Source organism: Nematocida parisii (assembly GCF_000250985.1).
Source record: "Nematocida parisii ERTm1 unplaced genomic scaffold supercont1.3, whole genome shotgun sequence".
NCBI lineage: Eukaryota > Fungi > Microsporidia > Nematocida > Nematocida parisii.
The window spans coordinates 540,879-553,627 of record NW_013524648.1 but is presented as its reverse complement, the minus strand read 5'-3'; the positions used below and the strand labels follow the sequence as shown (position 1 = coordinate 553,627).

Genomic DNA, 12,749 nt, shown 5'->3' with positions numbered 1-12,749 from the left:
AATACAGACCACGCCATTATCTAACTGATCCTCCACTTCTGATTTTTGTTCCACTTTTATAACTCTAGTGCTAGGTTTTAAATTCGAATAAACTTTTTCATCCATTGTTATATTATCATTGAAGCAGTTAATACTCCAATCACGATCAATAACCCGAATTACTTTATCTATTACGCTTTCGTTGAAATTTATCATACTTCCTATAACATTAATAATAATACCTCGACTAAACACACACTTCAACATATGAGCACTATAGTCAATTAACAAGAAAGATTCTATTAACATCCTTTTATCTGATGTATATTTGATTTTTCCCCATGAAAACAGTTCGATTTGATTTATCATACAGTCATAGGGTTGAACATGATCTAAATATTGAACAAAACATGGTTTTATATTTTTATCCAGCGTAATTTGTATTGTATTATTCGTTATGATTTGAATATATTCTTTAATTATTTCACTAGTATCAGCATTACTAAAAGAGAATGAATCTTGTATAGATAATATATCATTGATCTTTGATTTTATGAAGTGTTTAATTCCACTATCTTCTTCTTCTTCACTTTCACTCTTCTGTATATCATCATACATAGCAGTTATCTCACTGTAACCCAAATAAATAGTCAATATCCTTGCAACATTAGAATTATTAAAGATTTTTAAACACAATTTTCCAAATACATCAGATTGCACGGTACTTGATCTGGCTATTTTAAGATCTGAGTTGTTTGGTAATACCTCCATTTTTTTATTGAATGAAAGCAAGGCCAATATTTTATTAACTACATTATTAATATTTATCGTCAGCTCTCGGGTATGTACCTCTGCTTTTCTTACGTTTTTAATAAGCTCATTTAATTCTTTCTTTGCGTCTTCAGACCCATTAGTTATGCATAAAATAATAGAAAGCATACTTAGCAAGCCTCCAGTATAATACTGGTCTTTAATTTCAGCAGTTGGCGGGGTTTTAATTGTCAGACCATTAATTATACAGTACCAGTCGCAATGAACACTTAAATCTTCTGTGTCAAATAGGTCTCTGTACTTAGTAAAGAACCATTTTAATTCTGTAGGAGGATCTTCAACTGTTTTAAGAGTGTATTCCATGTCTGTGCTGTTATAGAAACAGCAGCAAAGTAGAGTAAGTATGCTGGTCTGTGTCCCAATAGTAAACCTTTCTAATTCAGATGGATCCCCTATGCTGGCATAGGTATGATGCTTAGGCAGATTGGCTTGATTCACAGAGCCAGAGCCCAAGCTAGTTGAAGATGGAATTTGGTAGAAATTCTGTAAGACCGCCGGCACACATAATTCTCTATGAAAAGGAATAAACAAGCAATTACTCACACAATTAAAGATTTTCTTCAGTTTTTCAATGTTTTCTGTTTCTATATCTAACAATTCTTCATTTATAGGACAGAATATATTATTAAAAATAGAAATGGCGAATCTTTTTGCATTATTAGAATCTTCTTTTTCTATTACTTCAACATGTTCTTTTAGTATATTAAATGTTTCTACAAGATACTCTTTCATATCTTCTTTGCTGGGTATATACTCAAATATATATGTTTGTATAAGCGTTTTGGCCATATCTATAGTAACATCTGTATATTGACTGGGTAATGGTAATAATATAGCATCTTTAATTTTTTTATAGAAATCAACTATATTTCTAGTGTGTGAGTGATAATAATTATTATCCGATGATGCTGTTTCACTTTCATTCATTTTATTTTCGTAAATTATATTTCCTAATCTCAATTCAGTGACAAAGTAGTTCTTGGTGCTATTTTCAGATGTTTTAAGAACAAGCACATCCTCTTTATATTTATTCGTTTTTATTTCCAAGGAAATATTTATTCCTTGAGAAAGTAAAAATAAAGAGGCAAGCAGTTTCAACCTGTCCTTTCTCGCTTGGATATTATTAAGAAAAGTAAAAAATGAATCTTTTTCTTTTGTATAAATTGTTGGTGCTTCGTCTATTATAGGAATCATGCCAATTAGGCACTTATAGAAATTTATACGCATGTTTGGCATGGATGGTTGTAATTTATTATAAATAAAAATACCACTCTTATAAGATGTTTTACTATATTCATAGTCATTAGCACCAGATGCATTATATTTAATTTTCAATTCAAATTTTCTATCTATTTCATAAGAAAACATGCTTAGGTTATATATTAATCCTTTTTTGGCAATAATATATAATGTCATTAAATATAAAGAGCTGCCTTGAGCTAGCATCATTTCGTTACCATTATATTTGCCAATAGTAATTCCTTTTAACTGTTCTATGTCTTCCCATACCATTCTTGCTTTTATACATATTATATAGAATAGCACAAGTATGTGTCTAATAAAGTACATTTATTTTTTATTCTTTGAGTTATATTTATATTTATAAAATAAATCAATATTAGATTAAATATAATCATATGATACATTTATATTAGAAGAAATATAAAATTATATTTATATTACAGGGGTTATCTCTGAGATATTGAATATAAGTGGTTAATAGATGTCAGAATAGGCCATGAAATAGATAAAAAGCATATGACAATAAGAATAAAGGGAGTAAAATAGATTTATATGTGCAAATAAAGGCAAAAGTAATACTAGTTTATTTTTAAAAACAATATCATACAGATTACTAAAAAGAATATAGTATACGCATAGCTGTACGGGATAGGAATATACATAAGAAAGAATACCAAGATGAATCTGAAAAACCAGACGATATAAATATATCAAATGGCTTTAAATGTGCATATAAACATAATCTAAGTGATATGTTAGTGAATGTATCATTAGGGTATGTAAGATCTAAATTGTTTTGTATTTTAATAAATCATATTTATGTAATTATTTAATTATTTATGCCTTACAATTATTTATTCTTTATAATAAATTATTCTAATTTTAAATAAACCTATTCATATTTTATTCTTAATGTAAAGAAAATTTACATTTCTTAAATAAAAAATAGAAAATATTAGAAATAAATAAATTTACTTCATTAGAGTATAATACAAACATACCACAAAAATTAATAGAGGAGCAAATATTATCGCACTAAAAATATATTTCTATGTAATAGCACCAATTACACAAGTAGTTTGAATTTACTTGAACACTTTAATTTATTTTTGGGCTATTGGTATTAATATAACTGTGGTGTTAATTACTCTAATAAATAATATTTTAGTATGGATATCTTGGATTTTTTCGGGTTATAACTAATAGTAAGATTGGTTTTAATTTCAGATATAAATATAATTTTAATTTTATTTATTAGATAAAGATGAAAAAAACTACAAAGAGAGAAATTATAAGAAATAGTGAAAATATACAAAAAACCCATATAAATTATACTCAAAAACAAGAAGAATTAACTACAGTAGAACATATTGCATGTTGTATAAAAAATATGTTAAAATTATATAGCATGAAGTCTATTTTACTGTTTAAAGAAGTTAAAGATAATAACACCATACAGAAAAAGCAATTATTTTACCATAAAAGAAATTTATGTAAAGTAAAAGCAATAGGTGTGCTGGGCATTATGCTTTGTTATATGCTGTTTGGTGTAAAAGCAGACCTAGGATTTTCTAAACTGAAAGAATTGCAGGAGACACGTATAAAGGTAGATGGAGGCACTAATTTAATTATAAATCCATGCGGCAGTCTTAATTTACTTCGAGGAAATATTTATAGAAAAAGCTTTTTGATATCGAACAAGAGGCTGTTTGACCCATACCTATCTATAAACCACAAGTTAAAACAAATAGGAGATAATAACAACATTAGGTATTTATACGAAAGAATAGAAGAAAATGATATAGAATATACAATAAAAGAAAATGGAATGGTATGGGGAGGACCGTTTTTATGTGATATGGAAAAGAATATATTTAGAAAATACATAAGCCAATACCACAACAAGTTTCTTAAAATGTTTTCAATCATTGGCTCTGATGTAGATGTAGAAACAGACAGAATGGGTTCAATGGGACACTTCCTTTGCTCTGAGCAGGCCAAACACGAGAAAGAGAAGATTTTAGCATCACTATTGCTGCTATCAGAAGGAATAAACCTGCCTATAAAAATAGAAAAGAGCATAAACAACTATTATATTACTTTGCCAAAGAAAAATGGGGGCTCTGTGATTTTCCAGGTTGCTGTTCCCATAGAAAACATGAATACAAAAGATTCAGAAGAAAATTTACAGCCAGAGACAATAGAAATTATTAAGTTTTTTATTCAGTATAGAAATTTTTCGTTTTTAAAAGAAGATAGATTTCTAGCCGAACCAACTACTTTAGAAAGCTTTGAGTCTGGAAATTTTCTTAACAGTCCATGGTTTTTAATTCAGGCCTATATTTCTGGGTTAATTGATGATATGAATAGTGCAAATGCATTGGTTCTGGCTGTGTATGATATTATATCTGAGTATATTCAAACATCCCCAGAGGATGATGAATCTTATGAGTATAAGGCTCATAAAATGAATGTATTTAATAGACTCTTCTCGCCAGAAAAGAATCTAAATAGTTCTATGAAGTATATTAATACAGTTGAAGCAATTAATAAGAAAGTAGAAAGCACAATGGTTATTCCATTATATCGCAGTTCTAATGCAACACTGTACGGGTTTGACCCACTTTGTAGAAAAAAAATGATTGGATTGTGTTATGCCAAGGAGGAAGATTATGAGAATGAAACAAAGCAGGCCATTTTAGGACTATTATGTTGCTTATTATACGATCCAGATGAACAGGAATACACAACAGAGCATTTAGAGAACTGCAGTGAAGAGCTAAGAGAGTTTTTTAAGAAATACAATAAACCAAGTGAAAAAATAAGCAGTGAAGCATGCCAGGCGTGGAATAACATAATTTCAGACAGGCTAGAAAATAGAAACAAGGTAAAGTATGAAAATCATCTAGCGATAAGAGGGAGTATAACCATTTTATATCTGATAAAAGAACTTACTAACACAAGCCCAGAAAGTTGGGAGAATGAATTTTTCCTTTTATACGACAGAAACTCGCACGATGTGAAGTTTGATGAGAAATTTAGTAAAGATTTGGATGAGTATGTAACTAGAAGCTTTATGAAGGTATCTCGAAATAAGAACCTTTCAATTTTTGTAGGGTTTAAGACAGATGAAATACCAGAGAACAAAATTAAACACACGTACATCGACATTGATTTGAGGTATGAGGCGAATAATAGAAAGCAGTTGGTGTATTTAACAAACAATGGAAAGTATGCAGAAATATTCGCAGGATCTCCGCATATATTAGATCCATCTAAAATAGACACAAATAGATACTTTGAAAAATTAAAAGACAGGCATGTAGAAGACACTGAGTTCATCTCATTTTTAATATCAAATTACATTAATCAAATCATTCAAAATTCATTTGAAATGGACGATATGGTAAAATCTCTAATTATTAAAAACAAGTCGATAATAGCATCTAAGTATAATAACATAAATACTCTGCTAATATCTGGGTGTATTCAAAGCATCAACTATGCATGCTTTTTGATAAGCATTTGTCTGCTAAGCTTACAAGAGGAAAATGTTTCTGAAGACCATCCAATGATTCGACTAACTTCAAATATACTTGGAACAAAATCATTACAGGAGACCCAAATTCAAGCAATTTTATTCCCACCAATTTTCTACACAGGTCTTTACAAAACCAACTATCCAAATATAATGGTGGGAATCGATACCTGGAGGCTAATGTCTACAAATAGTGACTCATTCTACTTTTTCATATGCGTATCCAGTGCCAGGAAGCCAGATATTATGGAAAAGGCATTAAATATGTATATATATCTGGATAAAAGCAATTCATTTAGTATAAAAAGCCCTTTCTACGACAAAAGAGTCAATTTAGAAATATTTAGGTGCCTATTCCAGAATGGCGAAACAAAATACGCAAAAAAAGTAATACATACCTTGCAAAGGAAGTACGACGCAGAGAATAAGTTTTCCATATCAAACACCATTGTTTTTATATGGTTTATATATTCTTGCTATCAAAAAACACCATTTAAATATGACAAAGTTATTATTGAACTGTTTTTACTATTGAAAAGCCCGATGGTTTCACAAATATTCTTCTATATTAAAGAAATTTCCAACAAATATCCTGAAGTATTAGATGTGCTGAACGGTCTTAAAGAAGAAATGAAAACAAACGAGAGAAGAAATATGGTTTCAAGTATTATAGCATTATTTGATGATCTTGATTCTTTACTTACAGAGTATAAAGGACCTTTTAAAAACGAAAATTCTTTTGTGAGTTCATTGGATAGTTAATAAATTTAAGCCAATAGGCAACTAACTATCTTCATTTAGCAACAATACGAAACTAAAATGTAAGTATCGGAGCTTTAAATAGCGCGCAGGACAAGGGAATAATTTATATTTACATTTGTTTTGAGTATAAAATTAAAAGTTTTTGCACCCTGGTATCGCCTTTAGCAGATGGATATACCATATGGCTATAAGTATCTGAAAGGATGCTTTATAGATATAACCCGAATGTCAATCTTTATCATTATTTTCACCTGTATACCTCTGCCTGTAGTCCTCCTCTTTCTTGTTACAAGTGCAAACACATGTTGGGCAAGGCGGAGCGGAGAAGGCGTTTTACATTTTAATTTCATGCTGGCAGAATGGCAAATATATAAAAGTGTCCGGCAGAAAAATTTTCATATGGATTTTGGGCTAAACGTAGAGGTAGAAAAAAAAGAGTCTGTTTCATTTAAAGGAATGGGGATCCCCATAGAAATACTTGGAAACATTAATTACTCAATTGCCACGCCAATTCAGCGGAAAGTAATACCAAAGCTGTTAAAAGGAGAGGATATTATAGCGATATCCCGAACAGGAAGTGGTAAAACGTATTCTTATGTAATTCCTATATTAATGGAGCTTCTTAGAAACAGAGAAAAAAAGACAGTATACACCCGGGCAAAGGCAATTATAATAGTGCCTACGTATGAGCTGGCAAATCAAGTGTTTGAAGTGGTAAGAGAGCTAAGCAGCAACGGGGTGCACCCTGCTATGTTTACAGGAATGGGAACAGTTGCACACTCTCTCAACTACTTGGTAGTTGGGCAGTTTGAGGTAGTAATATGCACGCCAGGAAGATTCGAACATATTCTAACAGAGGTCTCATCGGCAGACAAGAACCGACCAATTCACATGAAGGTTGATGAGGGGAATATAAAAAAAGAGGTGTGCATTACAGATCAGCAGATTCTCGAGAAAATAACTCAGCCAGATATAGTGATAATTGATGAGATGGACAGAATATTTGAAGACAAAAGCCTGTCTCTCTCACTGGAGAGAATTCTTGAATTTTTCAAAAATGAACCGCAGTATGCGCTTTTCAGTGCAACTCACCATAGAGGAAACACCACATCAGAAGCATTTTAAATAGAAAGGACATGGAGACTGTTGAGGTTATAGGAGGAGTATCTGACCACTTAGAGCAGAGCAGACTTGTGATAAACAACCTCCATGTGCAGGAAGAGATGAAAATGCCAATTCTTCTCTCTCTGCTAAAGAAGCAAGAAAATGAGAAAATATTAATATTTGTTAGCACATGCAAGAGATGCCTTATGGTAGCAGAGGCTGTTAAGAAGATAGGACTAAAGATGGGTCTGCTGAATTCCTCTGAATCAGAAGAGTCAAGAGATCTCGTGGTGAAGGGGTTCAAAACAGGAGAGATTTCTGTGCTTGTATCAACCGATGTAGGGTGCAGAGGACTTGATATTAGAGGAATCAACACAATAATAGAGTATGACTACCCAGCGTGCAGAAGCACGGGGGTGCACCGAGTAGGAAGAATGAATAGAGGAAGAAGTGAGAGAGGAACCATGTACTCTTTTATACGAACAGCAGATCTTCCCACGTATTTTGCATTTTTAAACCACATACATGCAGAAAAGCCAAGAGATGCAACGCGTTTCACCAGACTGTGCTTCCAAACTGTTTCTTGTATAAATGAGGACAATCACAGAAACTGTGTTTATTTGGGGATGGGAAGTGTTCCTGCTTCTTTCTACAACATGTCATTGGAGCTAGCCAGAAGTATTATAAAGGAGGACACCAGCTATGATAGATCCTATTTGAGATACTCTAAAACAAATCCAGCAGAAAAAGTAGACCCTCAGTGGGTAGTGCGCTCTTTGGAGGTGCGAGATATCCCAGTGCATCCATGCTTTGGAGTAACAGAGTGTCCTATGCAGGCATCTATTAAGGCATACAAATCACGCCATACCAAGCTAATGAGCACAGAGCATATAAAAAAAGAAAGAGTGAAACGGCCAAAACTTGTAAAAAACACTGTGATAGACATGGACAAGTTCAAAGATCCATCATTTATTCCGTATGAAAATATTAAGTCAAACACGTTTACGCCTTCAATGGAGATAAAGAGCGATAAGTCACATGAAATAAAGAGAAGAATACAGAAAATGAGCAGGCCAGCAGGGCAGATGTTCACCGAGTGGAAGAAGGAGAGCAGAGACAGGCTTAATAAAGGGTACCTCCTGACGCGCCCGCCCTCCAAGAAAGACCAGGAAGAGGCACAGGAAGGCACAGAAGCTGCCGGGCACAATGAAAATGACCGGCCGAAGACAAGAAAGTCCGATGGAGATCTTAACTCTGTAAGAAAGATACTTGAGGCAAGAAAAAAGAAAGAAAGAGACAGCAGGCGCCGAAACTATGCATCAGATAGAAGATCCGACAAAGGTCGAGTATAACAATAAATTCTAAATATAATGGATATACCTGCAAATATATAAAATATGCCCTGTAAAAGGCTTTTATAAGAAATCCCCCAGTAGAGTAGCTAATGTTTATTTCAATAATATAGGGGTCCTATGGCCTAATGGTTAAGGCGTCGGTCTACGGAACCGAAGAGTCGGGGTTCGAGTCCCTGTAGGATCATTTTTACTATTTATTATGGCTCTACATTCTCAACAGAAGACTCCTTCTCCTCTGATGCAGCAAGGGCCTTTAATTTATACGCAGCTTTCTCTTCATCAGTTAAAGACTGCCACTTTTTAGAAATCATTTGAGAAATTTCCTTAAGAGAAAGAACAGGGGCTTCGCTTCCCCGCTCCTCAGCAATGCTTGCACTCTTTTCCTTAACAAATAAGTTGTAGCCAGATGGCTTTCTGTTTGACTGTGGCTTCTTTCCATCTACGAGTTTCAGCTGTTTGTTCTTTTTTAGCACATCATGATACTCATCAGTCTTTTTGTACTCCTCCAGATCAATCTTGTACTGCTTGAAAGCCTCTGCGTACTCCTCAGAATACTTTTTCTTCTCCTCAGGCTTGAGCTCTGCCCACATTTTGCTGAGTATTTTAGTCTGTTCTTTCACTGATAGCCCGGGTTGCAGTTGTTTTCTTGTGTCTCTTAAAAACATGAAATATTCTGTTGTTGGTTTTTTTGGTTCATTTTCACCACGGATTTTCTTTACTTTTCTTTTAGTTATGCCTGCTGTAATAGATTCTTTTGCCATGCTGCAGTAAAAAAATAATCCAATAAATAGTTAAAATTTAGGCGGCAATTATTGGTGGGTGTGAAAAAAAGAGTGCATCCCTCTGATTGGAGCATATCTCAAGTGCACAGAGTATAAATAAAGAGGACAAACGGTATTTAACATATTTATGATATATCTGAATTATTTCCTTAATTGACTAAATATCACATAATGTGTACCAGAGGTATTTACTCAACAGGAAAGTAGAAATGAATATATTTGTTGAGTGATCCACAGCAGAGAACAGAATATTTTATTGATGATCTATTTTAATTTGGACAGCCTAAATGCAATGCCAGAAGGGGGAGTGTAAATTAAATGAGGAGTATGCCCAATTATATACTACTCCATAATTTTAATCCAATAAGAATTTGTGCGTCTATACAATACTAGAATATATTAGACCCATTTCTACAAAACATACAAAGCAATGTATAATTTAAAATAAAAGAGAGTACAGTCTGAGCTATACTTATTAAAGAAACAAACTAATTACTGTATTAATATAACCCGAATACCCCAAAAGATTGATTTTCGGATAATAAAGATATTTAATAGCATAGTGAATCTGAATTTCAGGTTATATAAGCCACATGTGTGTTTAATACTTAAGACATTCAGAATACAGTACACATTTTATGCCGCGCCTTTGATAAAATCGGCAAAATATATTTAACTATGTATAAGAATTTACTGGTATGAATATTAGAAAACCATTTTATTAATACTTGAATTATGTCAGGGCATTTATATGATAAACTACTTAATAAATATTAATTAACATATAGCAACAAATATTATTTACTGCTTAGTTAAGCACCCTATAAATTCTTGCCATTTCCAGCCATTGTGCTCTTTTCACTCTTCTTTTTTCTTCATTTACTTCTAGAATGGCAGATTCAATTTTGGTAATCGTTGGAGACCATCTGCTAACACCAAGAACGCTCTTTCCTGGAGGTGCAGTGAATATAAATAGTGCGCTTCTGGCAGCTTGCACTCTGTCAACAGCGGTTGGCCTGTTTCCCTTCTGCACATGGCCAAGAGTGCACTGCCGTACAGTGTATGTGCCAGGACCATCAACCTCCAATATTCTGGCTGCTGTGTCATTGCATACACCTTTCATTGCACCATTCCCTCTGATTATTAGCTTAGGAATGCTTGTTTTTTTGAATGACACACTGAGTGCTTTAAGAGTTCTGGTGAGGCGAGACAGCACCCCTGTCTCTTCTGGGAAGTAGCAGTCTATTGCACCAACAGCAAGCGCTGAGGAAACGCTGAGGTACCCACACGCGCCGCCATGCACCTCAACTAAATATGCAATGTTTTTAGTCATGCTTATTTTTAAGTTGTCGCACAGTGCTGTAATAGTATCCAGGGCAGTGTCAGCTCCTATGCTCACAGTCGTGCCAGGAACATTATTGCTTACAGTGCATGGAATTACGTATATGTTATCACACAAGGAATAGAGTCTTTTAGACTCTGCAAGAGCATCTAGACCTCCTATGAGTATTAAAGTGCTTATCCTTTTCTCAACAATTAACTCCTTCAGCTGGGAAAGAGACCCCTCTAGCTCAGACTTTTTCATTTTCGGCATTCTCTTAGAGAAGTAGCTGTGCTTAGAGAGATTAAGCACTTCTTTATTGTAGACCGAGCTATATTCTACCATTTTGTTAAGAACAGTCTCTGCGCCTGCACCGACTGTGCCTATAATAGCAGCACCATACACTTCTTTCTTGGAAGAACTTTGTGCTTTATTGGTTGGATTAGAAGAAGTATTTGCCGTCATGCACTCCATTTTAAATGAGTTGTGCATTTCAACAAAGTCCTTTCCTCGTATTTTGGATATACCCCCAGGCTGTTGCATAATAGACTCAGCTTTTTTGCACATATCGATGCAAGCAGAAAGGTCTAGAACCTTTTCTGTATCACTTATGTAGACCGCATATGCACCTGGGCGGCTTAGTGCCACCTCGGCTGCAGCTACTCCCAATGTTGGTGCAATTAACCTATCTGTAGCACACGGAGATCCTCCCCTCTGTGTATGCCCTAAAACTATGGCGCGGGTTTCTATGCCCATATCCTCCATAGCCTGGCACACTTCATCCGCAGACACCTTCTTACCATTTTCGTGCTTGGCACCTTCTGCTAGAATGACATACGTGCACTTCTGCTTCTTTGCAGAAATACATTTATTCAAGTGCTCCTTCCATTTCTCCTCCTGTGGATACTCAGGCAAGAAGGCATACGCAGCATGCGTAGCAAATGCACCGCACAGTGCAAGCCACCCGCAGTCTCTGCCCATAACCTCCAGAACAAACCCCCGGCGGTGTGACACCATTGTAGACTCAATGCAGTCAATTGCCTCAATTATTCTGTGCAGAGCAGTTGCTGCTCCAATTGACTCAGTCCCCGGTATGTCATTGTCTATTGACCCAGGAACAAATACGACAGATAAATCTGGGCATGCTTTAGACAAAACGCCTGCTCCCTTCATTGATCCATCCCCTCCTATTATAATTATTGCATTTATTTCATGCCTCTTTATGGTTTCAATAGCCAGCCGTAAGCCTTCCTCTGTTTTAAACTTCATCGAGCGCGCCGACTTTAAGAAGGTCCCGCCTTCTTGCATGTGCAAGTATGCCTCTTGCTCTGTTATTTCCCTTACAGTGTCATTCACAAGGCCTTCATACCCATTCATTATCCCCAGGGTTTTTGCACCATTTTTATTTGCAGCCTTTACTATAGCCCAAATGGCAGAATTCATTCCAGGCGCATCTCCACCACTTGTCATTATACCAACAGTCTTTGGCGATAGGGCAGGAGATATAGACACATCATTGCCAAGAGGGTCGGTCAGCTTTATTCTGAATGGAATATGGTGCTCCCTATACTCGTGCGATATCTGAACATCCTCTTCTAAGTGAACTGTTTCTAAATCTCTTTGTAAGTCCTTATGTGTTTCAAGTATTTCTTTATGGTTTTTTGCTCTTAGGGATATCTTTGACTGCGCGGCAGATACAATGCTTATTTCATCGCTGCTTGTGATTCGTAGCATATTCTTCTGCACGGTAGAGATCAAACCAAGCGATTCATAGAATTCTTTCACTTCATTTCTCTTTTTTCTTGTATCAAATATAAATTCTATCTTCACCATAG

The 12,749-nt window shown here is 34.6% G+C and overlaps 5 protein-coding genes and 1 non-coding gene across 6 annotated transcripts; 3 read left to right on the top strand and 3 right to left on the bottom strand.

Annotated features, from left to right (window-relative positions):
- On the bottom strand, positions 1-2,379 carry NEPG_01500 (uncharacterized protein; the record flags this gene model as incomplete). Its single annotated transcript, XM_013203874.1, has 1 exon — positions 1-2,379. A coding segment is annotated over one exon (2,379 nt), but the record flags the coding sequence as incomplete, so codon positions are not given.
- Positions 2,380-3,316: 937 nt separating this feature from the next.
- Positions 3,317-6,352, top strand: NEPG_01499 (uncharacterized protein; the record flags this gene model as incomplete). The annotated part of the gene is made up of 1 exon (XM_013203873.1): positions 3,317-6,352. One exon carries the CDS (start codon positions 3,317-3,319, stop codon positions 6,350-6,352), a length of 3,036 nt encoding a protein of 1,011 aa, XP_013059327.1.
- A 399-nt stretch (positions 6,353-6,751) lies between these two features.
- Positions 6,752-7,477, top strand: NEPG_01498 (uncharacterized protein; the record flags this gene model as incomplete). Its single annotated transcript, XM_013203872.1, has 1 exon — positions 6,752-7,477. The coding sequence occupies one exon, from the start codon at positions 6,752-6,754 to the stop codon at positions 7,475-7,477; it is 726 nt and encodes a 241-aa protein (XP_013059326.1).
- A 1,420-nt stretch (positions 7,478-8,897) lies between these two features.
- NEPG_01497 (uncharacterized protein) lies at positions 8,898-9,572 on the bottom strand (the record flags this gene model as incomplete). The annotated part of the gene is made up of 1 exon (XM_013203871.1): positions 8,898-9,572. The coding sequence occupies one exon, from the start codon at positions 9,570-9,572 to the stop codon at positions 9,009-9,011; it is 564 nt and encodes a 187-aa protein (XP_013059325.1). The 3' UTR covers positions 8,898-9,008.
- On the top strand, positions 8,923-8,995 carry NEPG_02708. Its single transcript has one exon. It is a non-coding gene; the product is annotated as a tRNA-Arg (tRNA).
- Positions 9,573-10,334: 762 nt separating the features above from the next.
- On the bottom strand, positions 10,335-12,747 carry NEPG_01496 (uncharacterized protein; the record flags this gene model as incomplete). The annotated part of the gene is made up of 1 exon (XM_013203870.1): positions 10,335-12,747. The coding sequence occupies one exon, from the start codon at positions 12,745-12,747 to the stop codon at positions 10,402-10,404; it is 2,346 nt and encodes a 781-aa protein (XP_013059324.1). The 3' UTR covers positions 10,335-10,401.
- Between the last annotated feature and the right edge of the window lie 2 nt (positions 12,748-12,749).